The sequence below is a fragment of the Oenanthe melanoleuca genome, chromosome 12 (genome assembly GCF_029582105.1).
Source record: "Oenanthe melanoleuca isolate GR-GAL-2019-014 chromosome 12, OMel1.0, whole genome shotgun sequence".
Lineage (NCBI taxonomy): Eukaryota > Metazoa > Chordata > Aves > Passeriformes > Muscicapidae > Oenanthe > Oenanthe melanoleuca.
In genome coordinates this window covers 700,103-725,210 of record NC_079346.1, presented here as the reverse complement: position 1 = coordinate 725,210, position 25,108 = coordinate 700,103, and the positions used below count along the sequence as shown (strand labels likewise).

At 50.6% G+C, this 25,108-nt stretch overlaps 1 protein-coding gene across 2 annotated transcripts in view; it reads left to right on the top strand.

Annotated features, from left to right (window-relative positions):
* Positions 1-25,108, top strand: part of GRM7 (glutamate metabotropic receptor 7) — a 184,750-nt gene that overhangs the window by 89,397 nt on the left and 70,245 nt on the right. For both annotated transcript variants that reach the window (XM_056501854.1, XM_056501853.1), the window contains exons 3-4: positions 16,800-16,941; positions 18,154-18,308. In XM_056501854.1, coding sequence (XP_056357829.1) covers positions 16,800-16,941; positions 18,154-18,308 — 297 coding nt within the window. The remainder of the gene's footprint in view (positions 1-16,799; positions 16,942-18,153; positions 18,309-25,108) is intronic.

Below are 25,108 nucleotides of genomic sequence, written 5' to 3'. Positions count from 1 at the left end.
TCCTCCAGACCCTCCACCAAGAGATGCTGCAAACCCCAGCTGCCCTTCACCTGAGACAAAGAGAGTGGGAAAGCAGCAGGAAAACAGGAAACTGCTGTGGTGCTGGTCATTTACAGGGAATTCAGAGTGATCCTGGTAAATCATCGCTCGTTTCCTCCAGGGCTGGGCTGGGAAGGGCTCTGCAGCTTTTGGGAAGTGTTCTGCCTTTTCTGGGAGCAGTCAGGGTGGAGACAGGGCTGGGCTGAGCAGGGCAGGGATCTCCTGTGGGATCCAGTGGGGGGAAGGAGCTGCTGTAGGGCCCAGCACTGGGAGCAGGCTGCAGCAATAGGGATTGTCAGCAATTCCTGCATTTTTCAGTGCAGCACGTTCTGCATCCCACACTGAGCTCCTGGGAGAGGGGAAATCTCTGCTCTACCCTGTCATTGCACTACTGGCTTTGGGGTTTGGGGGTTTTAGGGTTTGGGGTTTAGGCTTTTGGGGTTTTTAGGGTGTGGGCTTTGGGGGTTTGAGGTTTGGGCTTTTTAGGGTTTGGGGTTTTGGAGTTTGAGGTTTGGGACTTTGGGGTTTTTTAGGGTTTGGGCTTGGGGTTTTTAGGGTGTGGGCTTTGGGGGTTTAAGGTTTTGGGGTTTAGGGTTTTTAGTGTTTGGGCTTTGGGGTTTGGGGGTTTGGGGTTTTGGAGTTTTGGAGTTTGGGGCTTTGGGGTTTTTTAGGGTTTGGGCTTGGGGGTTTTGGGGTTTGGCTTTTTAGGGTTTGGGGGTTTTGGGGTTTAGGTTTTAGTGTTTGGGCTTTGGCGTTTTGGGGGTTTGGGGCTTTAGGGTTTGAGGGTTTTGGGGGTTTGGGGGTTTGGGGTTTTTTAGGGTTTGGGGTTTTGGGAGCTCTAGCTGCTGCTGCCCCAGGTGCATTTAGAGCCAGAAGAGCAGGTGGCCAGGACTGAATCCCAAATGCAGAGCCCACAGGGATTGGCACAGTCAGAGGAGTTTTAACCTCGTGGGGAGCAGACTGCTCTGTTGGTTCCACCCTGCCCTGCTCTGTGCAAGGCACAGCCCCTGGGGTTTGTCATTCCAGACTTTTCTGGTGATCTGCTGCTGCCTGGGGCTCCAGCTGCACTCAGGCACAGGAATGGAGATCTCTAATGAGGCAACAGAAAACTCTCATTTCTGCTGGGCATGATGGTTTTCTTTTCCTGTTGGGGGCTGTAGCACTGGGACAAGTGCAGTAAATTCCCAATAAACAGCTTTGGTGTGAATGATCAGATCAGATCCGTTGGATTCACCACATTTGAGAGCTGCCTGTGGCCTCATCATCCTTTGTCCTGATTATTGTGCCTCACATTTTATCTGGATTTTGGAAAAAACAGTTTTGGAGTGGATGAAAACTTCCATCAGGTGGCAGCTGGTGAAACACCATCTGTTCTGAGCCATGAATGTGGATTTTTGTTACCTGCCCAGGCCTGGCTGCCTCTGCTGCCTGCAGTGCCTGGAAATTCTCTCTCAAGGGCTGCAACATCCACTTACAGCTCCTCATTTTTCACTGCTGAGTTTCACCCTGTGCCATCATTGTGCAGCAAGAATTTAGGGAGAAACTTCAGACTCCCCTCTGACCAATTTATTTATTCGTGTAACCCTTTATTTATTTATTTATTTATTTATTTATTTATTTATTTATTTATTGGTGTAACCCTTTATTCATTTATTTATTTATTTTGTTAATTTATTTATTTGTGTAACCATTTATTCATTTATTTATTTATTTATTTATTTATTTATTGGTGTAACCCTTTGTGGTGGTTTTGCTTTGCTAATTTGAGATTTTTTCAGCTAACACACCAATTTATGTTGGGGGTTTAGTACTGGTTAAATTGTTAGTGCATTTATTAGAGTTATTTACTTCTCCATTAGGTTGGGGTTGGTTTTTTTCCCCAGATTTCTCTCTCCTGATTTCGTGTTGCTCATCCTAATTTACCATGGAAACAGGAGATCTCTGAGTTATGTTCCCAGCACATCTTGTGTCCAGACAGGGTTTGAACTGCTCCAGCCACTCCTGAGCTGATTGGGAACCTCAATCCACAATTTTGGCTGTTTTGCTGCTTCAGTTCTGGTTCTCTCAAATGAAGGGAAAAAGAGCCAGAGAGAAAATTTCTCTGCAGAAAATACACTGCAGCCCAGAGGAAACCCTCCCTGAAATCAGGAGGCACAAGTGGCATCTGCAGGGAAATCTCTGGGAATTTAACCCCCAAAAATTCCAGCAGGGAAATCTCTGGGAATTTAACCCCCAAAATTCCAGCAGGGAAATCTCTGGGAATTTAACCCCCCAGATCATTCCAGGAGGTGCTTTTGCCTGGCCAGCCCAGAGCAGAGTCACAGCCCAGGCAAGTCCTGTTTGTGCTTTCCTGCCCCTGGACTCTCCCTCCCCTTCTCTCTTTTCCTCTCAGTTTCATTTTTCTCTCTGGTTTAGCTTTTCTCTCTGGTTCAGTTTTTCTCTCTAGTTATTTTTTTTTTTTTCTCTCTGGTTTAGTTTTTCCTCTCGAGTTCAGCTTCTTTCCCTAGCCGGTTTATGGAAGTTTCAAGCTGTTCTGAGTGTCTGCCCGAACAGACCCAGCCCCATCAGTCAATCTGCTGATTCCAAGGAGAGGAGCATCCCCTGCCCTGGCTGTGTGGGTGGATCCCAGACCCATCCCGGGGCAGAGCTGCTTTGGGGTTTGCTGAGCCCACAGAGAGCCTGAGGGTTTGCTCAGGGCAGGGGGAGCCTCCAGCACCCCTGGGACTGCAGGAGCTGTGCTGAGAGGAATGTTCTCCCCCCACTCTGAACTGCTCCTTGTTCTTGCTCCTGCAGCTTCTCTTTGTGCTGGTGCCAGTCACTGATTCCTGTGTCAGGAAATGAACCACAAACACCAGGGGTTTGTGTCCAAAAAGGAGACAGAGGAGTCCTTTTGCTTTATTGGGATAAAGGAGAGACCATGGGGCATCCCCTGGGATCTCCCAGATTTTTGGAGGACTCACCTCCTTTTATCCCAATTTCCCTCTCTCTGTCCCCATTGCTGAGGCACTTGAGAGGCACAGACTGCCCAAACACTGATACCTGAGATTCCCTCTCATGTACAACCCTCCTTTTAATTTTTAATTCTTATAGAATTCATGGTTTTTCCCCATTGCTTCTTTCATCTTCCAATATCCAGTTTCATTTCTCAGCAAACCCACAGTGTGTTTGCAAAGGCAAATCTCTTTTCCCATTCACCAACCAGTGGAACCCATCCCATGGTTTCTTTTCTCTCAGTGCTGGTTTTACCTTCCCACAGCTGGTTTGCAGAACATCTGCCCTTCCCTCACCAGAGAACACAGCTCTGAGTGCCCCATCCCCACCCTGGGGCTCTTCCCTTCCTCCCCACACTGTGGCTGCCTGGAGAAAAGGGGCTCAGGGGGGAGCTTGAGGCTCTGCACAACTCCCTGACAGCCAGGGGGATTTGGGATTTTATTATTTATTACTTACTATTTATTATTTTGTATTTTGTATTTTGTATTTTATTTTTATTTTTGTTTTTAATTTTTATTTTTTTTTTTATTTTTTGTGGCTGTGCAGGGATTCTCCCTGGCTGAGGTTCTGTGCCTGCCCTGCTGGCCTGCCCTGGACACTCAGTGTGCAGGTGCAGCTCTCTGCTCTGTTTTGGGTGTTAGTGGTGCCTTCAGCTGTGGCAGGGAACACAACACTGAGCTCCCTGTTTTGGCAGGTAACAAGAGTTTCCATTTCTCTTTCAACCACTGGTGAAATGCTTTTATTTCTTTTTGAGGGGGAATGCCCTGGTTTCTCCTGCTGTAGCTCAGACTGCAGTGATCTCCCATTGCTGTGCTGCTGCTCAGCTAGGGGCAAAGTTCCATCCTAGAGATTAACAGGGATCCACCCAAAAGAGAGATGGCTCCTTGCAGTGCAGCTTTCCTGGAGGAAAATATAAAATATTGCATGAGGGGCTGAGGGAACTGCCCCAGATTTGCTTGCAGGATCTGTAAATCAGGAGGAGGATTTACATGTTCTGCTGTTTCTGCTGGAATTCTCCTCCTCCATCAGATTATTTTAGCATTTGGTGGATAGTTCTAATTAAAATTTATCATCAAAGTAACTTGAGTTTTAATAGGACTCTTTTCCCAGTGTTACAGGAATCGAGTTTGTTTAAAATCTTCACTGAGGCACTCGGCAGGAGCAGGTTCTGAAACAGAGAAAATCAGGATTGTGCAGGTGGGGGCTGGGCTGTGCCTGGGGAGTGCCAGGGGTGCTGCAAAGGGTGCAGGTGTCACCCAGTGTCACCCATTGTCACCCAGTGCCACCCAGTGTCACCCATTGTCACCCAGTGTCACCCAGTGCCTCCCAGTGTGACCCAGTGTCACCCAGTGCCACCCAGTGTCACCCAGTGTACCCCATTGTCACCCAGTGTCACCCATTGTCACCCAGTGTCACCCAGTGTCACCCAGTGCCTCCCAGTGTCACCAATGTCACCCAGTGCCTCCCAGTGCCTCCCAGTGTCCCCCAGTGTCACCCAGTGTCACCCATTGTCACCCATTGTCACCCAGTGCCTCCCAGTGTCACCCAGTGTCCCCCAGTGTCACCCAGTGCCACCCAGTGTCACCCAGTGTCCCCCAGTGTCACCCAGTGCCACCCAGTGCATCTCAGTGCCTCCCAGTGCCACCCAGTGCCTCCCATTGTCACCCATTGTCACCCAGTGCCTCCCAGTGTCCCCCATTGTCACCCAGTGTCACCCAGTGCCACCCAGTGCCACCCATTGTCACCCATTGTCACCCAGTGTCCCCCAGTGCCTCCCAGTGCCTCCCAGTGCCTCCCAGTGTCACCCAGTGCATCTCAGTGCCTCCCATTGTCACCCAGTGCCTCCCAGTGCCTCCCAGTGTGACCCATTGTCACCCAGTGTCCCCCAGTGCCACCCAGTGCCACCCATTGTCACCCATTGTCACCCAGTGCCTCCCAGTGTCACCCAGTGCCACCCATTGTCACCCAGTGCCTCCCAGTGCCTCCCATTGTCACCCATTGTCACCCAGTGTCCCCCAGTGTCACCCAGTGTCACCCAGTGCCTCCCAGTGGGTTTTGCTGGGGCTGCTGAAGGTTTTGTGTTTCCCCTGAGTGTCCCAAGGAGCTCCAGCTGAGAGAATCAAACAGCCTGGTGGGGTTTGGGGTTTGCTGCACTTTCTGTGTTGCCAGAGGATTTTGGGGCTCAGAGCTGCTCCCTCTCCTGCCTGTGGGCAGGGCTGTGCTCCAGATTTTGGGGAGCTGTTCCCCTGAGCCATGGGGCACAGAGCTGCTCCCAGATTTTGGGGAGCTGTTCCCCTGAGCCATGGGGGTCTCAGAGCTGCTCCCAGATTTTGGGGAGCTGCTCCCCTGAGCCATGGGGGTCTCAGAGCTGCTCCCAGATTTTGGGGAGCTGTTCCCCTGAGCCATGGGGCACAGAGCTGCTCCCAGATTTTGGGGAGCTGCTCCCCTGAGCCATGGGGGTCTCAGAGCTGCTCCCAGATTTTGGGGAGCTGCTCCCTCTCCTGCCTGTGGGCAGGGCTGTGCTCCCAGGTCCTGCCCCTCCCTCCCATCCATCCCCCCCTCCCCTGGCTCCCCCATTTCCAGCAGTAATTTCCCCTCAGTACCTGAGTGCCTGCGCTCTGCTCTCAGCTCCACCCAGGAGGGGCAGGGGCTGCAGGAGCTGCTCCAAGAGCTTCTCTTTACAGCGTGCTGCTCTGAGATTTGAAAATGAACAGATGGATTAAAAATGGGGAACTGGCACTGTCTGGGGAATCAAGATCGGAGAGAGGGAAAGAGCAGGACTCAACAAATTGCTGTGTCACCATCGAGTGCAGCTGGCAGGGGTGTGCAGGGAGGCTCCAGGGATCAGCACTCAGCTCCAGTAAAAACATTGATTTCCCCAAAATAAGGAGCTGCTTGCAGAACAACTGAAAGTGAGTGCATTAAACAAGACTCGCTGGAATTTTGTGGATTTTCTGATTTTATCCTTATGCAGGGAACGTTGCTTTGCTCTGAGAGAAAAGGCAAAAGTGAACTTCATGGCTTGGAAATGGAAATGTTCTTTCAGGAGAGTTCCCTGGTGTGCAGGGGATGTTCCATGCCTGGTCCAGGGCAGGGGCTGGAGAATTCCTGGGAGAGCTGGGAAGGGGCTCAGCCTGGAGAAAAGGGGCTCAGGGGGGAGCTTGAGGCTCTGCACAACTCCCTGACAGCCAGGGGGATTTGGGATTTTATTATTTATTATTTATTATTTATTATTTTGTATTTTGTATTTTGTATTTTGTATTTGATTTTTATTTTTGTTTTTAATTTTTTATTTTTAATTTTTGTTTTATTGTTTTATTATTTTATTGTTTACTATTTTATTATTATTTATTAATACTTTTATTTGTTATTATTAATTTTATATTAATAATAACAATAATAGTAATAATAGTAATAATAGTAATAATAGTAATAATAGTAATAATAGTAATAATAGTAATAAAAATAAAAATTTATTGGGATTTTTGGGATTTTATCCCAGGGAACAGCCTCAGGCTGTGCTGGGGAGCCTCAGGGTGGATTTTGGGAACAATTCTCCATGGACAGGTGGTCAGGAATTGGAGGGGCTGCTGGGGGAGCCCCCATCCCTGGGGGGTTTCCAAGCCCTGTGCATGTGGCACTTGGGGACAGGGGGCTCTGGTGGCCTTGGCAGAGCTGGGAAAGGTTGTTGTGATCTAAGAGATTTTCCAGCCCAAACCATCCCAAAATCCCAGCCATGGCATGGCAGAGCTGGGAATGGTTGTTCTGATTTGAGATTTTCCAGCCCAAACCATCCCAAATCTGTGAGCTAACAGAAATCCCACCAGCCATGGCTTGGCAGAGCTGGGAATGGTTGTTCTGGTCTGAGATTTTCCAGCCCAAACCATCCCAAAATCCCAGCCATGGCTTGGCAGAGCTGGGAATGGTTGTTCTGATTTGAGATTTTCCAGCCCAAACCATCCCAAAATCCCAGCCATGGCATGGCAGAGCTGGGAATGGTTGTTCTGCTCTGAGATTTTCCAGCCCAAACCATCCCAAAATCCCAGCCATGGCTTGGCAGAGCTCTGTGGGTGCCCCAGCTCCCAGCCCTGGACCAGCTGCTCTGTGTGTGAGCTCTGAGAAAGGGAATTTCCCATGGAAATCCCACTTTTCCTGGTCAGGCAGAGGTGCTGGCAGAGCTCCCTGGGGTGGCAGAGAGGAATTATTAATCAGTGTTTCTGAGCTGCCTCCTCACTCCCTGCCTTGGAATCAATCTCATCAAGTTCTTCCAACGTGCCACAACATTGGGAGAAATGATCAATGCAAACCTTGGAGACTGAGCTGAAGCTTTGAAATTCATTCCAAATATTAAAAGTGTTAATCAAAGTGTTAATTTCCCTCACTCACATTGCAGGAGGTTTTGCAAAGTAAAGATAACTTTGGTCATTTTTACCGACCACAAAATGAATTAAAGATAAAGGAAGTGGATGTCTTATGTGAAATAACAGTTAACATCTGTTTCCTTAGAAGTTACATTGATTTAATTACTTTTCAGTTGTGTAACACTCAGAACATCATTTAAATTCCTCCATACAAGTCTTTTTAAGAGAAGCTCTGCTGGCTCAGGGGGGACATTGAGATTTGATCTGCAAATAACAGGAGGAAATTGAGTTAAGGGCAGAGAATATGAGGAGTGGCCCACAGTCAGGGAAAGGGGAACATTCAGCCCCTTCAAAATACTATTTTATTATATTATATATAATTTAATAACACCATAATAACATAATTGTATATAATAATATATTTTATATTATTTAATATTATTTTAATATCATATTAATTTCATCCTCATCCCTTCTTTGGCCTCTCTCTTTGGTCTTGTGGATCCCAGATTTCCTGGTGCTGCTTTGCCCTATCAAGGTTCTGCCAAACAAGTAGTGATAAAACTTCTTTGTGGCATAAAAATAGTTTAAATATTGATTGATTGATTGATTGATGGATGGATTGATTGATTGAGGCTGTGACCTCGTTTCTGGTGCATTCATATTTTGACTCCCCAGAGTTCTTGCTGTAAAGTGAATTTCCTTGTGTTTGTTCTTGGTGTAGCACAGAACACACAGTGCCACCCCTGCCATGGCAGGGACACCTTCCCTGTCCCAATGTCACCTCTGGAGCATCTCCCCTGTCCCAGTGCCACCCCTGGAATGGCAGGGTCACCTCCCCTGTCCCAGTGCCACCCCTGTCACGGCAGGGACACCTTCCCTGTCCCAATGTCACCCCTGGGTCACCTGCCCTGTCCCAGTGCCACCCCTGCCATGGCAGGGACACCTGCCCTGTCCCAGTGCCACCCCTGGAGCATCTCCCCTGTCCCTGTGCCACCCCTGGGACACCTGCCCTGTCCCCGTGCCACCACTGCCATGGCAGGGACACCTCCCCTGTCCCAGTGCCACCCCTGCCATGGCAGGGACACCTGCCCTGTCCCAGTGCCACCCCTGGGTCACCTGCCCTGTCCCCGTGCCCCCTGTGCAGGGCTGGGCTCTGCCAGGCTGCAGGATGCTTTATTGAGCATTTTTAGTGCTCGTTTGACAGAGGGTCATTAAGGCCCAGCCCAGTCCATGGAGAACATTGCTCCAGGGTGAGGGAGATGGGGATAATGGGAACAGCTGGACAGGAATTTCAGGGTTCTGTGTGTCCCCAGCTCCTGTGCCAGGGCTGACAGGACCCGTTTGACCATCCCCAGCTTTGTGCTGTGCCATTTGCAGTCCCAGTGGCACTGTGAGCTCCCTGGGCTGAGCCTGGGCTGAAATGTGCTGCAGCAAGGGAGGGGATGCACCAGGTGGGACCAAACCTGCTCTGGGCTGGCAGCATCCCCTGCAGCTGCAGGGCTCACCCAGGTGCTTTGGGCACTGAGGCTCTGCTGGGCAAGGTCTGGGGCTCTGGGGCTCAGCTCTCCAGCCCTGCTTGGGAATATTCTGGGTCTTGTTCCCTGTCCTGAGCTGCTGCAGCTCCTGCTCCAGGCCAGGTCCTGGCAGCTACCAAAGGCATTTCAGTGTTTGAAGCAGGGCTTCTATTTCCTGTTTTTTCCTGCCTGGCTGCACCGTGTGGCCCCAGTGCCCCTTTTCCAGCAGATTTTAGGAAGCCAAAATCTCCCAATGCCTGTTCTCCCTCGTGGTTCCCAGCACAGGCAGCTCCTCATTTTCCTTCTGTTCTGTCTCACAGAGCTCCCCTACATCTCTCAAAGTGATCTTGCACCATTCCTATAATTTAATTTAGTGTTCCCAAGGAGAGTCTTAATTTTTTGTGTATTACTGGAGTTTAACTGCCATAATAAAGGAGAATTTTGAGGTGATAAAACACACCAGGAATGTCATTAAATATGCAGCAAAGGTCTGACACAATGGAATTAAGCATTAATGAATAACATACTAGAAATATTAGTCTTCCATATTAGTTTAGGTGTTCTGTTGTTGGGTTATGATGAGGGCTAATGTGAAAAAATGAAACAATAAACAAGATTAGTGGAAATGAAATTTCCAAGTGATTCAGGAGCTTCTTCATGTGTAGAAAGTTTCTAAGTTAAAGCTGTGGGGTATCCACAGGGATCCTTTTCCTTGGATAAATTGTTGTCACTCCGTGTTTTAATGTAATTTTGTTATTGGTGCACTTTCCATTTTTACAATTGAATTACCATACTGTGGAGATGTAATTTAAACTGGAGCCCATCTGTGGATCAGGGCAGTTGTAAACTCCTTTTAGAGCCATCAGCAAGGACTTTGGATGTTGGCATTCCCAGGGAGCAGGGTGCTCGTTGCTCTAGCACAGAAACCAGCAGCAATCCAGGCTTTGGTTTAGGACCAAGGGCCCAGCTGGCATTTCTGGATCTCTCCACAAGCCATTTTTTAACTTAAAGTCCCTTTTCCTGAGGGTCCTGCATGCTCTGTGCTGATTTTCCTCTCCATTTACCTTTTTCCTTGCTGCTCCTTGCCCAGGGTGTTCCATTTCCCTGAGCTGTGTTTGGGGTGGGTGCAGCAGAACAAAACCCACCCAGCTCTCCCTGAACCTGCCTTGATCTGCAGAATAAATCCATTTATTTCCATATCTGCTGCATGGAATGGGAGCTTTTCTATCCCTCAGTTAATTCCAGACTGAAATTCCTTTGGGGTGCTGGGGGCATCCCCTGGGCTCTGCATGCCAGGGAGAGGGGCTGGAGTTAATAAAATAAATATAAAATAAAATAAATCCTTGGGGTCTTGTGCTGGGAGTGTTCTGGTGGGCTCAGAGCAGCTGCTGGTGAAATTTCACACTGGTGCCACCTTGTCCCATGGTGGGACAGGGGAATATTCAATATACTGGGGAATATTTAACATTCAGGTGAATATTGGACATCCAGGGGAATATTTGACATTCAGAGGAATATTGGACAACCAGGGGAATATTGGACATCCAAGGACATGTTTGACATCCAGATAAATATTTGACATCTAGAGGGAATATTGGACATCCAGGGGAATGTTTCACATCCAGGGGAATGTTTACATCCAGAAGAATGTTGGACATCCAGGTGAATATTGGACATCCAGGGGAATATTTGACATCCAGAGGGATATTCAAGATCCAGGTCAGAACTTGCTTTGGTCACTTGCTGGGCTGGGAATTTGCAGGTTTGGGAGTGGGGCTGGGAGTTTTCCTGCACTGCAGATGGGATTGTTTCCTGTGTGGGGCTGGTGGCAGGTCCTGGCAGGTCCTGGCAGGTCCTGGCAGTGGGTTTGTGCTGGTTTTTAGTTAAACACGGAGCAGAGCTTGGCCCTGAGCCCTCCCTGGGTCGTGGCTGCTGCAGCAGAGCCACGTGTGAGTCCCAGATGGGCTCCCAGCCCCTGGCTTTGAGGATTTGGGGTTTGTGTCACTCTTTGAACAGCTCAGTCCCTGCTGAGGACTCTGGTGCAGCTGCTTTCAGCACTATAAAACCATCTTGTGTCATTCTGGCTCCTTAGGATGTGATTCTGCTTTATCAGGGAACTCTCCTCAGTGTGCACTCCGGGTTTCACACAGGGAGGATCCTGACTCCTTTGAACTCAGTTTTCAGCGTTGCTGCCACTGGTTTCTCCTCTGCACAGCACAGGAGGTTTACAAGGCAGATTCATGGCAGCTCATCAATTGGATATGCAGGGAAAGGCAGGACGTGCCAAACCCAGCAGTGATACAGAATCTGTGCAAGGCAATGGGAAAACCTGCTGTGTGCCTTTCATTTCATTTCTTCCCCGCTTCATTCCCTCCTTTGGCTCCCCCAAACTTCAGGTGAAGTGTTTGATTGATTTATTTCCCCCTGTGTGAGGGGGTCCTGCTTGTTGTGGGGCCCCAGCAGCTCCCTGGCAGGGTCTCTGGGAGGGATCAGAACTCTCCTGCACTCGAAGAATTTTTATTTATTTTTATTTTTATTTTCATTTTTATTTTTATTTTTATTTTAGTTTTAGTTTTAGTTTGTTTTATTTTTATTTTTAGTCTTATTTTTATTTTTTTATTTTTATTGTTTGCTGTACAAAGTCTAGGTCCCATCTGTACTTAACCTGAGCTTTTCTCACCCCTCCCAACAAACCAGCCTTAAAAACCTTCATTTTGGGGTGTTTTCTGTGCTGTGTGCAGTGAGGGAGCTCTGCCAGGGCTGTGCCAGGGGCTTTGTCTGCTGTTCCCAGGGCTCTGATAAACATCCAGGAGGCAGCTCCTGGAAGCTGCTAATTTTAAAGGAACGTACTAATCAAATTAATTGAGAGTTCCTTTTAATAATCATCAGCACCAGCATAACTCTGTGACGTGATGATTGCAGTGGTTCCCCCCAAAAGGGCATCTCTGCAGATAAATCAGCTGGGAAAGTGTTAAATTGTCTCTTTTGCCATCTGATAATCCAATTAAGGGCCATAAGAAAAGCAGCTCCTGGAGAGGGCCGGGGGAGCAGAGGGATGTGCTGGGTGCTGGAGCAGAATGCAGAGCAGCAATCAGGGTATCCATGGCTACTGCAGCAGGGCTGGGGCTCCCAGGGATGCATCCCAAACTCCAGCGCTGGCTGCAGAGCAAACTCTGGGCTCTGCCTGTCCTGGCACGGCTCAGGGACAGGAGCAGGACATGGCTCAGGGGACAGGAACAGGACATGGCTCAGGGGGACAGGAGCAGGACATGGCTCAGGGGACAGAACAGCCAGGGCATGGCTCAGGGGACAGGAACAGGACATGGCTCAGGGGGACAGAACAGCCAGGGCATGGCTCAGGGACAGGAACAGGACATGGCTCAGGGGACAGAGGAACAGGACATGGCTCAGGGGACAGGGACAGGACACAGCTCAGGGGACAGAGGAACAGGACATGGCTCAGGGGGACAGGAACAGGACATGGCTCAGGGGGACAGGAACAGGACATGGCTCAGGGGACAGGGACAGGACATGGCTCAGGGGACAAAACAGCCAGGACATGGCTCAGGGGGACAGGAACAGGACATGGCTCAGGGAAAGGAGCAGGACATGGCTCAGGGGACAGAGGAACAGGACATGGCTCAGGGGACAGGAACAGGACATGGCTCAGGGGACAGGAACAGGACATGGCTCAGGGGACAGGAACAGCCAGGACATGGCTCAGGGGGACAGGAGCAGGACATGGCTCAGGGGACAGGAACAGGACATGGCTCAGGGGGACAGAGGAACAGGACATGGCTCAGGGGACAGGAGCAGGACATGGCTCAGGGGACAGGGACAGGACATGGCTCAGGGACAGGAGCAGGACATGGCTCAGGGGACAGAACAGCCAGGACATGGCTCAGGGGACAGGGACAGGACACAGCTCAGGGACAGAGGAACAGGACATGGCTCAGGGGACAGGGACAGGACACAGCTCAGGGACAGAGGAACAGGACATGGCTCAGGGGACAGGGACAGGACATGGCTCAGGGACAGGAACAGGACATGGCTCAGGGGACAGGAACAGGACATGGCTCAGGGGACAGGAACAGCCAGGACATGGCTCAGGGGACAGAACAGCCAGGACATGGCTCAGGGGACAGGGACAGGACACAGCTCAGGGACAGAGGAACAGGACATGGCTCAGGGGACAGGAACAGCCAGGGCATGGCTCAGGGGACAGGAGCAGGACATGGCTCAGGGGACAAGAACAGGACATGGCTCAGGGGACAGGAACAGGACATGGCTCAGGGGGACAGGAGCAGGACATGGCTCAGGGGACAAGAACAGCCAGGACATGGCTCAGGGTGTTGCTCAGGGTGTTGCTCAGGGTGTTGCTCAGGCTCTGTTGTGTCCCCAGCCCCTGCTGGTTCCGTCCCTGGCTGTCCCTGGCTGAGGGGAGCTGAACATCCTGCACCCTGTGCCAGGCTCTGACACAGGACTGGCATTCCCAGGGAAGCAAATGATCCCTGCTCATCCTTCAGAGGGTTTGTGCTGTGGATCTCAGTGGGTGGATGGGCTCCTTGGTCCCAGCAGCCTGAGCCTGTTGGTTGTTTGGTGGTGTGGGATCCACAAATTCACAGGAGCATAAAATCCCATAATGTTTGGGTTGGGAGGCACCTTAAGGATCTTCTTGTTCCACACTCCCTGCCCTGGTGGGACACCTGCCACCATCCCAGGGGGCTCCCAGGGATCCAGGACAGCCCCAGTCAGCCCCAGAGTCTTTGGCTCTCCTCCATTGCCTCTCAGGCACTTGGTGCTGCTGCTTGGAGCATTTGTCACTTCTCCAGGCCACAGGAGTAATGAATTACTGCAGGAATCCCATGACAGGAGCCTGAATTTGCAACTTTCATGTTTTTACCACCTGATTCCCTCGGAGGTTTTTCCCTCTGAAGTGCAGTGAATTAACCTGACAGTTCCAATCACTGTGCACATGGTTCCTGCTGTGCTGGAAGGTGGGGGAGGACGTGGGAGCTGAACTGACTGCACTGTGCCTTTTGGACAGCACACAGCCCATTCCCAGGCTCTCAGCTTGCACAGGGGGGACAAAGGGCACGCTGATATTTGGATTTTTGCCATTAACTCTGAGCAGAGGTGGTGCCAAGGCCAGCAGGGCACCATGGCATCTGCCTGGATTGAGAGCAGCTCCCCATCCCAGGGCTGAGCCCAGGGCACTTTTCCAGGTGTGCAGCTGAAAGCAGAGCTCTGCTTTTCACCCTCCCCACTGGGCAGCAGGGAAACAGGAGCTGAGCCCCAGAGGGAGTGAAAATGCCACAGACAGATCTCAGACCTGCCCTCAAATTCCAGACTGTTTCCTTTCCCCACCCTGGCTCCTCTTTCCTTTCCCCAGCCCCTGGAAGTCCCAGCTGTGGCAGTAAAAGCTGCAGGAGAGGCTTTTGCTGCCTGTGGGAGCCTGGCCACAGCTGAGGCTCTGTCCAGAGCTGCTCAGTTCAGCTGCCACCATCTCCCACAGCAATGGGACTCTGCCTTCCTGCACACAGTGGCTGCAGAGCCAGCAGCCTTCCCACCATTCCAGCCCCTCTTCCAAGCACTTCCATCATCTTGGTCACATTTACTTAACATTTATTTATTTATTTGTTTGTTTGTTTGTTTGTTTGTTTACTTAATAGTACTTTACTTTAATAGTTTATTTACTTTATTTAATAGTTTATTTAATAGTTTATTTACTTTAATAGTTTTGCCACAACAGTGTGTCACCTGGCTGAGGGGGTTGTTCTTTTCCCCCCTGGGTTCCCAGATTCTTTAGTGCAGACACGGAGATATCACTGGGCTGGGTGTGGGTGGTTTTGTTTCTGACTCCCTGCACACTGGGGGTTGGAATCATGGGGAAATGGAATGGAATGGAATGGAATGGAATGGAATGGAATGGAATGGAATGGAATGGAATGGAATGGAATGGAATGGAATGGAATGGAATGGGTTGAGTTGGTCTGGGTTGAGTTGAGTTGGGCTGGGTTGGGTTGGATTGAGTTCAGTTGGGTTGGGTTGGGTTGAGTTGATTTGAGTTGGGTTGGGCTGGATTGAGTTGAGTTGGGTTGAGTTGGGCTGGGTTGGGTTGGATTGAGTTCAGTTGGGTTGAGTTCAGTTGAGTTGGGTTGGGCTGAGTTGAGTTGGGTGAAGTTGAGTTGAGTTGGGTTGGGCTTGGAGGGACCTCAGAGCCCATCCAGTGTCCCGTGGGCAGGGACAGGGCTGGGGGTGCTCAGGGCTGGCTGGGCTGTGCTTTAACCAGCTGTGCTCCCTGCCAAGTGTTGGGAGAGCTGGAGAACACTGCTCGTGGGTTTGGGTTCATTCTGTCTGAGGAGAATAGAGCGTTTAAAACTGCTCAGATTTCTGAACTCACTGGCAAAAGTGAGACTTCTGATCTTCATTTGAAATGAAGTTTATTTTTACAGCTCGATATTGTTTGCTGTTAAAGGGAAAGGAAAGGTCGCAGAAAGCCCAGGTTGTGATAACTGTGAAACAAAATGAAATGTTTTATGTGAGTCAGAGAAGAACTTGGGGGTTATTATTCTCCTTTATTCTTTCCCAGCCTTTCCTTTTCACTGCTTCAGTTCTCCCCACTGAAACAATGATTTTCCCTCCCGAGTGTTTGGGCCAGCAGAGTCCTTTGCCCCAGGCAGCTGCAGCTCCACTTCTCTCTGTCAAAAACCAGGGAAACGAGGCTGAGCTGCCTTGTGGGGCTCAGGGATGGGCACAAGAGCTGCATTCCACCTTCTCCAAGCAGGAATTTGGTTTTCCCAGCTGTGCTTCTCTCAGGGTTTGCTTTGCCCTGGGATGAGGAAATGCTCCAGGGTTTTAGTCTCCTCCTCCTGTTTCTTCACCCTCTAACACCTTCTCCAGTGCTTCAATTACCAGGATTTTTAAAAAACCTGGGGTTTAAAGCCTATCTGTGAATGTCTTCCTTGTCCTGCTGCCTTTTAATTAACTCATCCCCACTGCTGGTTTTCATTAAGAGCTCTGATACGTAATTAATTAATGCACTGTGCGCTATGGTGAGCTGGCTGGTATCAAAGATGCAGTAAAAGATGAAAGTGTTTACTACTGAGAAACAAAATAATTAAGGCAAAAGTTGTGTTTTCATCTGCCAGCCACAAGCAGAATGTCAGTGGAGATGGGATTTTTTTTGAATTTTATTTTTTCTAAAACAAGCTAGGCAGCTGTAATACAAGAACTGTGCTAAAATGGGGGTTCCTGCTCTGGCTGTAGGTGCCTGGACTGTGCTGATGCTCTTTGCTGTGTCCTCTGGGTATTTATGAGAAGTTCCATTCAGACTTTATCTTGAGGCTTTAGTGTTTGTATCTCACCCTGTTAGGTGGTGGGCACTGGAATGAATAGGGATTTTCTGACACAAAGTGGGTTGTGCCAGTATCTCAACTTTGGCTGTTCCTTTTCCAGGTAAGTCATTCCAGTGGAAGCATTTTCCCCCAGTAGCCCTCAAGTTGCAAAACCAAAAAGAATCTCAGCCCTCCCCTGAGATAAAACCTGCCCAGTGCACTGTCAGTGCATTCTGCCTCTTGTTTTGGGGGTTATTCATCAGTTTGAGCTTGTTCAGGTTGCTGTTGGTTCCTGTTTTAATTCCTCTTCTTTTCACCCTCCCACTGTCCATTTCCTTGCTTATTTTGCTGTTCTGCAGTGGCTTGGGCACAGTGTGTAATCACTGACCCTCAGCCATGCAGGAGAGCAGGAATTGCAGGGATCCCTCTGGATCAGGGCAGTGATCCGTGTGAGAGTTCCCTCCTCCCCTGGGGTGCATTCCCCACCGCCTTTGCTGTCCCCTGGCCTTTCCCTGCCTCCTCTGAGGCCCCTCTGTCTCTGCTCTGTGCCACAGGCGGGCTCTGCATCGCCCAGTCCCTGAAGATCCCCCAGGAGCGCAAGGACAAGAGCATCGACTTCGACAGGATCATCCGGCAGCTGCTGGAGACGCCCAACGCCAGGGCCATCGTCACCTTCGCCCACGACGAGGACATCAGGTGGGACAGCAGCCTCTGGTGTGGGGAAAGGGACAGCAGCCTCTGGGTCTGGGGAAAGGGGCAGCAGCCTCTGGGTGTGGGGAAAGGGACAGCAGCCTCTGGGAATAGGGGCAGCAGCCTCTGGGTGTGGGGAAAGGGACAGCAGCCTCTGGGGTCTGGGGAAAAGGGCAGCAGCCTCTGGGAATAGGGGCAGCAGCCTCTGAGTGTGGGGAAAGGGGCAGCAGCCTCTGGGTGTGGGGAAAGGGACAGCAGCCTCTGAGTGTGGGGAAAGGGACAGCAGCCTCTGGGTGTGGGGAAAGGGGCAGCAGCCTCTGGGGTCTGGGGAAAGGGGCAGCAGCCACCTGGGACAGCTCCCAGCCTTGGGATCTGTGTAAGCTGGGACAGCTCCCAGCCCTGGGACAGCTCCTAGCCTGGGACAGCTCCTAGCCCTGGGACAGCTCCCAGCCTGGGACAGCTCCCAGCCCTGGGACAGCTCCCAGCCCTGGGACAGCTCCCAGCCCTGGGACAGCTCCTAGCCCTGGGACAGCTCCCAGCCTGGGACAGCTCCCAGCCCTGGGACAGCTCCTAGCCTGGGACAGCTCCCGGCCCTGGGTCAGCTCCTAGCCTGGGACAGCTCCCAGCCTGGGACAGCTCCCAGCCCTGGGACAGCTCCTAGCCTGGGACAGCTCCCAGCCCTGGGACAGCTCCTAGCCTGGGACAGCTCCCAGCCCTGGGACAGCAGCCAGCCCTGGGCTCTGGGGGAAGGAGAACCAGGGAAGGGTCTGGGGTCAGGATGTGGGAATGTGGGGAAATGCCAGAGAGGCTCTGAGCGAGGCAGGGAAAGGTCTGGGATGGGGATGTGTGGGAATATGGAGTTGGGAATGTGGGGAAATGCCAGGAAAAAGGTCTGGGGTGGGATATGGAGTTGGGAATGTCCAGGAAAGCTCTGAGCGAGGCAGGGAAAGGTCTGGGGTGGGATATGGAGTTGGGAATGTCCAGGAAAGCTCTGAGCGAGGCACAGAAAGGTCTGGGGTGGGATATGGAGTTGGGAATGTCCAGGAAAGCTGTGAGTGAGGCAGAGAAGGGTCTGGGGTTGGGATGTGGAATTGGGAACGTGGGGAAGCACCAGGAAGGCTCTGAGTGAGGCAGGGGCTCATCGTTGCCATGCCCCACTGCTAGAGCAGCTCCACATTTCAGTAAAACCACGCTCAAACCAAGCCATTCTCTCCACAGGCAGGTCCTGGCAGCTGCCAAGAGGGCAGACCAGGTGGGCCATTTCCTGTGGGTGGGCTCGGACACCTGGGGCTCCAAGGTGAGCCCGCTGCTGCAGCAGGAGGACGTGGCCGAGGGAGCCATCACCATCCTGCCCAAGAGAGCCACCATCGAGGGTAAGGCAGCACCTGGGCACGCTGAATAGAACCCTGGGGGCAGGGTGGCTGGTGCTGTGGAGATGGAGTCTCACTGCTCAGTTCAGCACAGGAAAGGCGCCAGGATCACAGGGAGAGCATCGTTTGTTTGGGCAGCTCCTGAGTGCCCAGAGAGAGAGAACACTGGGGCTGGAATTGGGGAAGACACTTGTAGCAGGCAGTGGGGAGAGCTGCTGGAAGCCAGGAGGGCTTTTCAGCACTCAGGCAGCAATCAGGTGGTTTTTCTGCAAGAAGCACTGTAACTGAGACAGGAGTTATGGGTGTGAGGCAGGAGTCACAGGGTGATATTCTTCAGCTGAATTTATGGGCTTAATTTAAAAATTTTAGATTGCTCTTAATGACAGATGCGTTGCAGCCATGTGAGAAGTGTCTGAACCCTGATTTTCTCTGTCCCCTGTCCTGCCCCTGCCCTGGCCCTGCTCCCTGCTCTGGGGGTGAACCTGGGGCACAAACAGGTTCTTGGGAGGTGTCTGCACCTCCTGATTTCTCCCTGAATTCCTCCCTGAATTCCTCCCTGAATTTCTCTGTGTTCCTCGTGGGAAAACTCAAGATTATTTCCTAGCTGAGGTTGTCAAAGACCTGATTTCAGAGCTTGGGGGATGTGCCAGGTCTTTATCCCTGAAGGGATTTATCCCCTGAAAGGAAAACCCAACTGATCTGGACGTCTCATACAGGGGAGGGAACGTCTTGGGCGACTCCTCTGAAACACAGAAGTTGTCTACTGAAGGACTAAAACTTCATTTTTCCATCAGTGGTTTCCATTTAAACTCAGCTTTCATTTCAGATCAAGCACTGGATTTATCCACATGGCTTATGTGCACTTCAGAAATATCCACACCTGTACAGATGTGTGTGTGGCGAATTTTGGGAAACTTGTTTTGCTTAATCCCTTTGTTTCTCAGCTTGCCTTTGTGCTCTCGAGTGTTTGCTGTCTGATCTCTATTTGTTCATCCTGCTGTGGGTGAAGATGCTTTATCATCCACCTGGGCACCAGAGGGGTTGGTCAGAGTCTGTGTTCTCTGGAATCTAAAGGAAAAGTTGTTTCCAGGGGAGGCTCTGAGAGAAACCCAACTCCTCTTCTGGCCCAGCTCTGGAGCACAGTGCCCACATTAAAAATGGATTCTGGTGTCCTCACTGCTTGGAAAATCAAATATTTGCATTTCTCCTGTGCCTGCACTCCCTGCTCATCAGTTATTCTTCTCAGGTAGATCATCTCCTTCATTCTTTTCCATTTTTAACCCCCCGAGGTACTCTTGGATGTTATTTCTCCGTAAATACAGAAAGTTGACAGACAATGAAGTGGCTTGTTTGAGAAAACCTGAATATTTTAATAAGCTTTTCACACTGTCTATATTCATCCCTGAGGGTTTCTGACACAGAAACGAAAATTCTGTCAGCAGTACACAGAAACAAAACCTCCCCACGTTTGTTTGTTTGAGAATGTTTTCCTTTCAGGTTGCACGAGGGGGTTTGGAGGCAGCGAGTGAGGATGGCAGAGTGGGAGAGCTCAGGAGTGGAAAGGCACTACAGCAGAGTTTTTACTGGCAGTGAATTTGGTGTATCTGCAAAAAAACCTGTGTTTATTGAGCTGCAAATATCTCCTTGCTCACACCTGGGAGAGCTGCCCAGAGGGGGCTGGGGGGTTGCTGTGCTGCCTGAATCCCATTTCAGCTGCAGCCCTCTGTGCCTGAGTGTCCTGCAGGAGCACACAGGTTTGGGGTGTGAGTGCCCCTTTTGGGAGGAGCAGCTGGGCAGGGGTGGCAGCAGAGCTGGGCAGGCAGAGCAGTGTCCCTGTGCAGAGCAGAGCTCTGGCTGCTCCCTGCCCTCTCCAAAGGCTGGTTCCTGCCCCTGCCAGCCCCATCCAGCCCTCCCTCAGTGCCATCTGGAGGTGCCATCTGCTCCTGCTGGAGCTGCAGGGGTGCTGCAGGAGCAGCTTCCCTTTTGGACTGATCCCATTTGTGCCTCCTCACCAGGAGAACAGCAGTGGACGTGTCAGGGGTCCCAGGCTTTGGTGTTTCCACGCCCAGCTGGGCCCTTGTCCCTCTGCATTGTCCCTCTTTCCTTTCTGTTTTCATCTCATTTGGCCACGAGACCCAGAGAAAGGAATTCAGCATTTTAACATCATTCTTTCATCACCCAGAAATGAACCTCTGCCTCCTCAAATTCACCAACACTTCGCTTTTGATGAATATCAAATTAAAGAAATAAAGCACCTTGATTTTCCCTGCAAACTGAAGGGAACAAACTGCAGGAGCTGCTGAGCAGAGCCAGCCCAGCTCCTTTCCTCAGCATCCCAGGCTGCAGGGCAGGGCCAGCACCAGTTCCCACTGGAGTTACTGACAGCTCTGCCTTGCAGCCAGGAATGAGGGCTTGCCCTTTTTTACTCCTCAAAACATCTCTTCTCCTTTTCCCTTTCCTCTTATCGCTGTCCTAAGTAGTATTTGGGATATGTTGGAAGGAGGTTCCTAAGAAACCTTGCTGGGAGCAGCTGACATGTCCTGACCCCAATATTGGCTCTGCCTCTTGCCACAGGAAGGGAATAAAGGTCAGCCAGGGAGCCCTGAGCACTCAGAGTGGCTGTGCCTGTCAGTTCAAGGGTGCAGGGCACACTTGGGATCAGCAGGGAAAAAAAAATCATTTTTCAATTTATTCTTCAGCCCCAGCTGTGACTTCAGTTCACAGTACAGGAGTGAAGAGGATGCTGTGTTCTACACCTCTGGACACAGGTACCAGCTGGTGTTCCTGCTGTTCTGGCACTGGGAACATCCCAGCAGCCTGTGGCTCCAGAGGGGACCTAAAAGTGTTTGGCTTTTTGTAGGATCAGGCCCCAGATCCACAGTTATTTGTCTTGGTACTTGATGTCACTCTTGGGACAGAATTTTCTTTGCCACAGTCCCATGAGGGGGATTTAGGAAATCATTAGATGAACTGAATTCATTCATCTTAAGTCAGTCTTAATATAGCCTGATTGTGTTTGATGTAATTATGCTGAAAGGATAAAGTTGCATTTTATTTGCATAATTGACAGTGAGCCAGGGAAGTGCACAGGAAAGAGGAATCACTCCTTGGCAAGGTGGGAGCAGCTCCAGTGCCAGCCCAGCCAGGTACAGGGAGCCTGGAGGGCTTGGGGAGGCTTGCAGAGGGAAAAAGATGATTTATTTCTCTGGTGGTTGGTTTGTTCACAGAGCAGTGTGAGGTTGCACCCAAAGCAGGGTCTGCTGGGTGCTCCTGACATGATGGGAGATTCCCAGACCTCATCCTGAGTCCCAGGAATTGTTTTACCCTCAGCTGTGAGGGACAGTGCTCTCCTCACCTCCTCCTTTCTGTAGCTCCTTTTGCTGTGCAGGATTTCCCAGCTGGGCAGTTCCAGTCTGGCACTGGGAGCACTGGTGCCAGCCTGTGCTGACTGAGCACTCCAGAGCTCTGGGCTTTCCTCCCGTGGTTTTTCCTGCAGCTCTGCCTTCCCTCTCTCAGGTGTGTGCTCTGCCTGCATGGGCACAGCTCCCATGGATGGAACCAGGGAGCAGAAACACAGAGGATAACACAGAGATCTGATCTGAATTATTTAGAAAGTCTGGCAAAAGCTTTGCTGATGAGGAGAAAAACAGTCTTTACTGTCTGAGCTCAGAATTGATGCAACTGAACAGTGGGATTGGAATAGATTTCAGATTAATGGTTCAATTCCAGAGGCTGGGGATGGGGCTGAGGCTGGGGTTTGTGAAGCTCTGGGCAGGAAGGCTGAGGGATGGCTCCAGTCCAGCACAGGGATGAGCCTATATATTTAAAAAACCCAAAACTGCAAGCACTGCAAACCAACAAAACTGTCCCTGGAATTTTCAGCTGTTTGTCTTCCAGAGAGATGGCAGATCCTGTTCTGTTTTCATTTCCAGCAAGAGCTGGTTTGCTCTTTTGTTTGGGCAGTATGAACTGGGAAGAAACAATGGAAGAGTGGTGACCTAAGCAAAACTGAGGATGAAATTCCCTCCCTGTTGAGGGGCTCTGGAGTGTTTCACCCTCCCAGCCCCAGTGTGGCAAAGGGAAGGAGCTCAGGGTTCATTTTTCCCTGGAATATTCCCTGGGAATGATGTGCTGCCCACAGCCCTTCCTGCTGTTCCTGGGGGAGCGGGGGCCAGTGTATATTGTATATTAATACTTGTCAAACACTTCCCTCTGGATCTTCTGTTTGTTCTCAGCCTGGTGCAGGGCCTCTCCCAGTTCTCTCTTGTTCTCCAGCTTTTCTGTGTCCCTGGGGTGTGAGCCACGTGCTTTGGAGAGGAGCTGGGATGGGAAGATGCAGCTGCAGGGTTTGTTCTGGGGGGGCTGTTGGGCTGGAGCAGGGCCCAGGAACACCAAAAACCAGAGTGGGGACCCCAGTCCCAAGGGAGAAGGTGTGAGGTTCTCTGACCTCCAGAGCTCTTGGCTCCATCTCCAGAGCTCTTGGCTCCCACTTTGTCAGGTTATCTTAAATTAGCAAAGCAGCCAATAGCTAAAAAGGTTCTTTATTGCAAAGCACATCAGTCCAAGGCAATGGCAAGGCAATGGCAAATGCAGTGGCAACAAGAGAATGGCCAGAAGCCACAATGGCCAAAAGCACCAACTCTCCCAACACAAACTCTTGTACAGGATTTTCCCAACAGGCTCAGACACAAACTCAGACCAGCACTCCTTAAACTATCAGAATTCCAGTTTCTGAGCACACCAGGTTATGTATAGAGCTACACACACAACCTGTCTTGTTCCATCTGACATGTCAGCAATATTCTCACTACAGCTCTGTTGTGTCTCAGTCCTGTTTACCACTGTGTTCCTGGAGCCTCCACTGCAGATCTCAGTGTGTTTCAGCCTTCACTAGAACTCTCACTGCTACTCTGGCATTTGAAACCTTTCACTCACTAAAAGCATTAGAACTCACCCTAAAATTACTCACTTCTACTTAAACATCTACTTTATGTGTGAGGCTTAACATACTTCAACCCATCCACAGGCTTTAATTCCATCCCTGCACTCTGATTTCTCTCTGAATTCTTCAGTGCAGGACACAGCCCATAACCAGCAGGGCATTAACAAGAAATCCTGTCCCAGATGGGGCTTGGACCAAATGCTGCTGCTGCTCCCAGCACAGGAATGAGGTGGGGAGCTCTAAGGGCCATAAAGAACTGCTGTAACAGAGGTTTGGGGGCTTTCTCTCCCAGGGAATGACACCAGCTGCTCAGGCAGCCCCAGCAGATGTGGCAGTGCCAGAACCCAGGATCTGTGCTGGGATCCAGCTGTGCTCAGGGTGTGGGTCTGTGTCCCCAGGTGTGTGGAGTTTGTGTCCCCAGATGTGTGGGGTTTGGGGTTTATGTCCCCAGGTGTGTGGTGTTTGTGTCCCTGGGTCTGTGGGGTTTGAGGTTTGTGTTCCCAGCTCTGTGGGGTTTGGGGTTTGTGTCCCCAGGTGTGTAGGGTTTGTGTCCCCAGGTGTGGGGTGGGCTTTGCTGGCATTCTCCCCTGCTGTCCACATCCAGCTGTGCTTGTGGGACACTGGGGATGCTGAGGCTGTTCTGAGGGAGGGATGAGCTGGTGCAGATGTGCACATGGGACCAGCCCACGGGAACCCCCAGCTATTCTCACCCTTCAGATGATCAGTGCTTTGGGACACCCTGAACTGCACCTCCAGCTCTCCTCTGCCATGGCAGCTGCCAGCTGGATGTGTGGGGTGTTTCCAGCCAGAAGGGAAGGACTGTTTTCAGAAAGCTGCTGATTGTGTGTGGCAGCTCCAGGGACCTCTCCTGCAGGAGGCTCTGATGGGTGCAGAGTTTGTGAGGAGCAAAGCAATGTCTGCATCCCACCCAAAGTGCCCCCAGTGCCCCAGTGCCGTGTTTGGGTGCTGAGTCCTGCCTGAGCAGCTGCTCCCATCCCAGGAGAGCTGCAGGGCTGGGGCTCCACACCCCAACACCCCAGCAGAGTTCCTGGCACCCCTGGGAGGCAGCTCAGCACCCACTGCACTGAGCTGGTTTCAGAGCTGAGCAGGGGCTCCAAGGCTTGGCTTGCTTGTTTCCCTGTGCTTTTGTCTTTAGTGTGTATTGTTAAAGCTTCACTGATTATGGGCTTTGGCAAGGAGTAGCTTAGGAAATAATGCACAGAACAATACACATCATTTCCTTAAAGATGGCACAATGGCTGCAGAAGTGCCCACTTCACTCCTGCTGGGCTGGGCTGCCTCAGGAGATGTTTTCCTTCTGTTTGCAGGACAACAAGGGGGTGGAGAATGATTTAGGAGAATTTAGGAATAGATTTGGGAGAAGCTGCAGGTGCAGCACCTGTGCTGGCTCCTGGGAAGGGGAGCAGGAGTCAGCAGGTCCCTGGGCTGGATCTGAGCTGGATAAACACAGCCCCAGTGCTGTGACTGCCCAGGGAGAGGTCTGGGGAGCAGAGCTCAGGCTTTGCTCCCATTATTCTTTATTTATTATTCTTTCTTTATTATTTATTTATTTATTATTCTCATTATTCTTTATTTATTATTCTTTCTTTATTATTTATTTATTTATTATTCCCATTATTCTTTCTTTATTATTCTTTCTTTCTTATTATTATTTTATTTATTATTAAATGTTTATTTATTATTTATTTATTATTCCCATTATTCTTTATTTATTATTCTTTATTCTTTATTATTTATTTATTTATTATTCTTTATTTATTATTCTTTATTCCCAATATTCTTTATTCCCATTCCCATCAGAAAGGAGCTGCCCTGTTTCTGTTGGCACAGCCCTGATGGA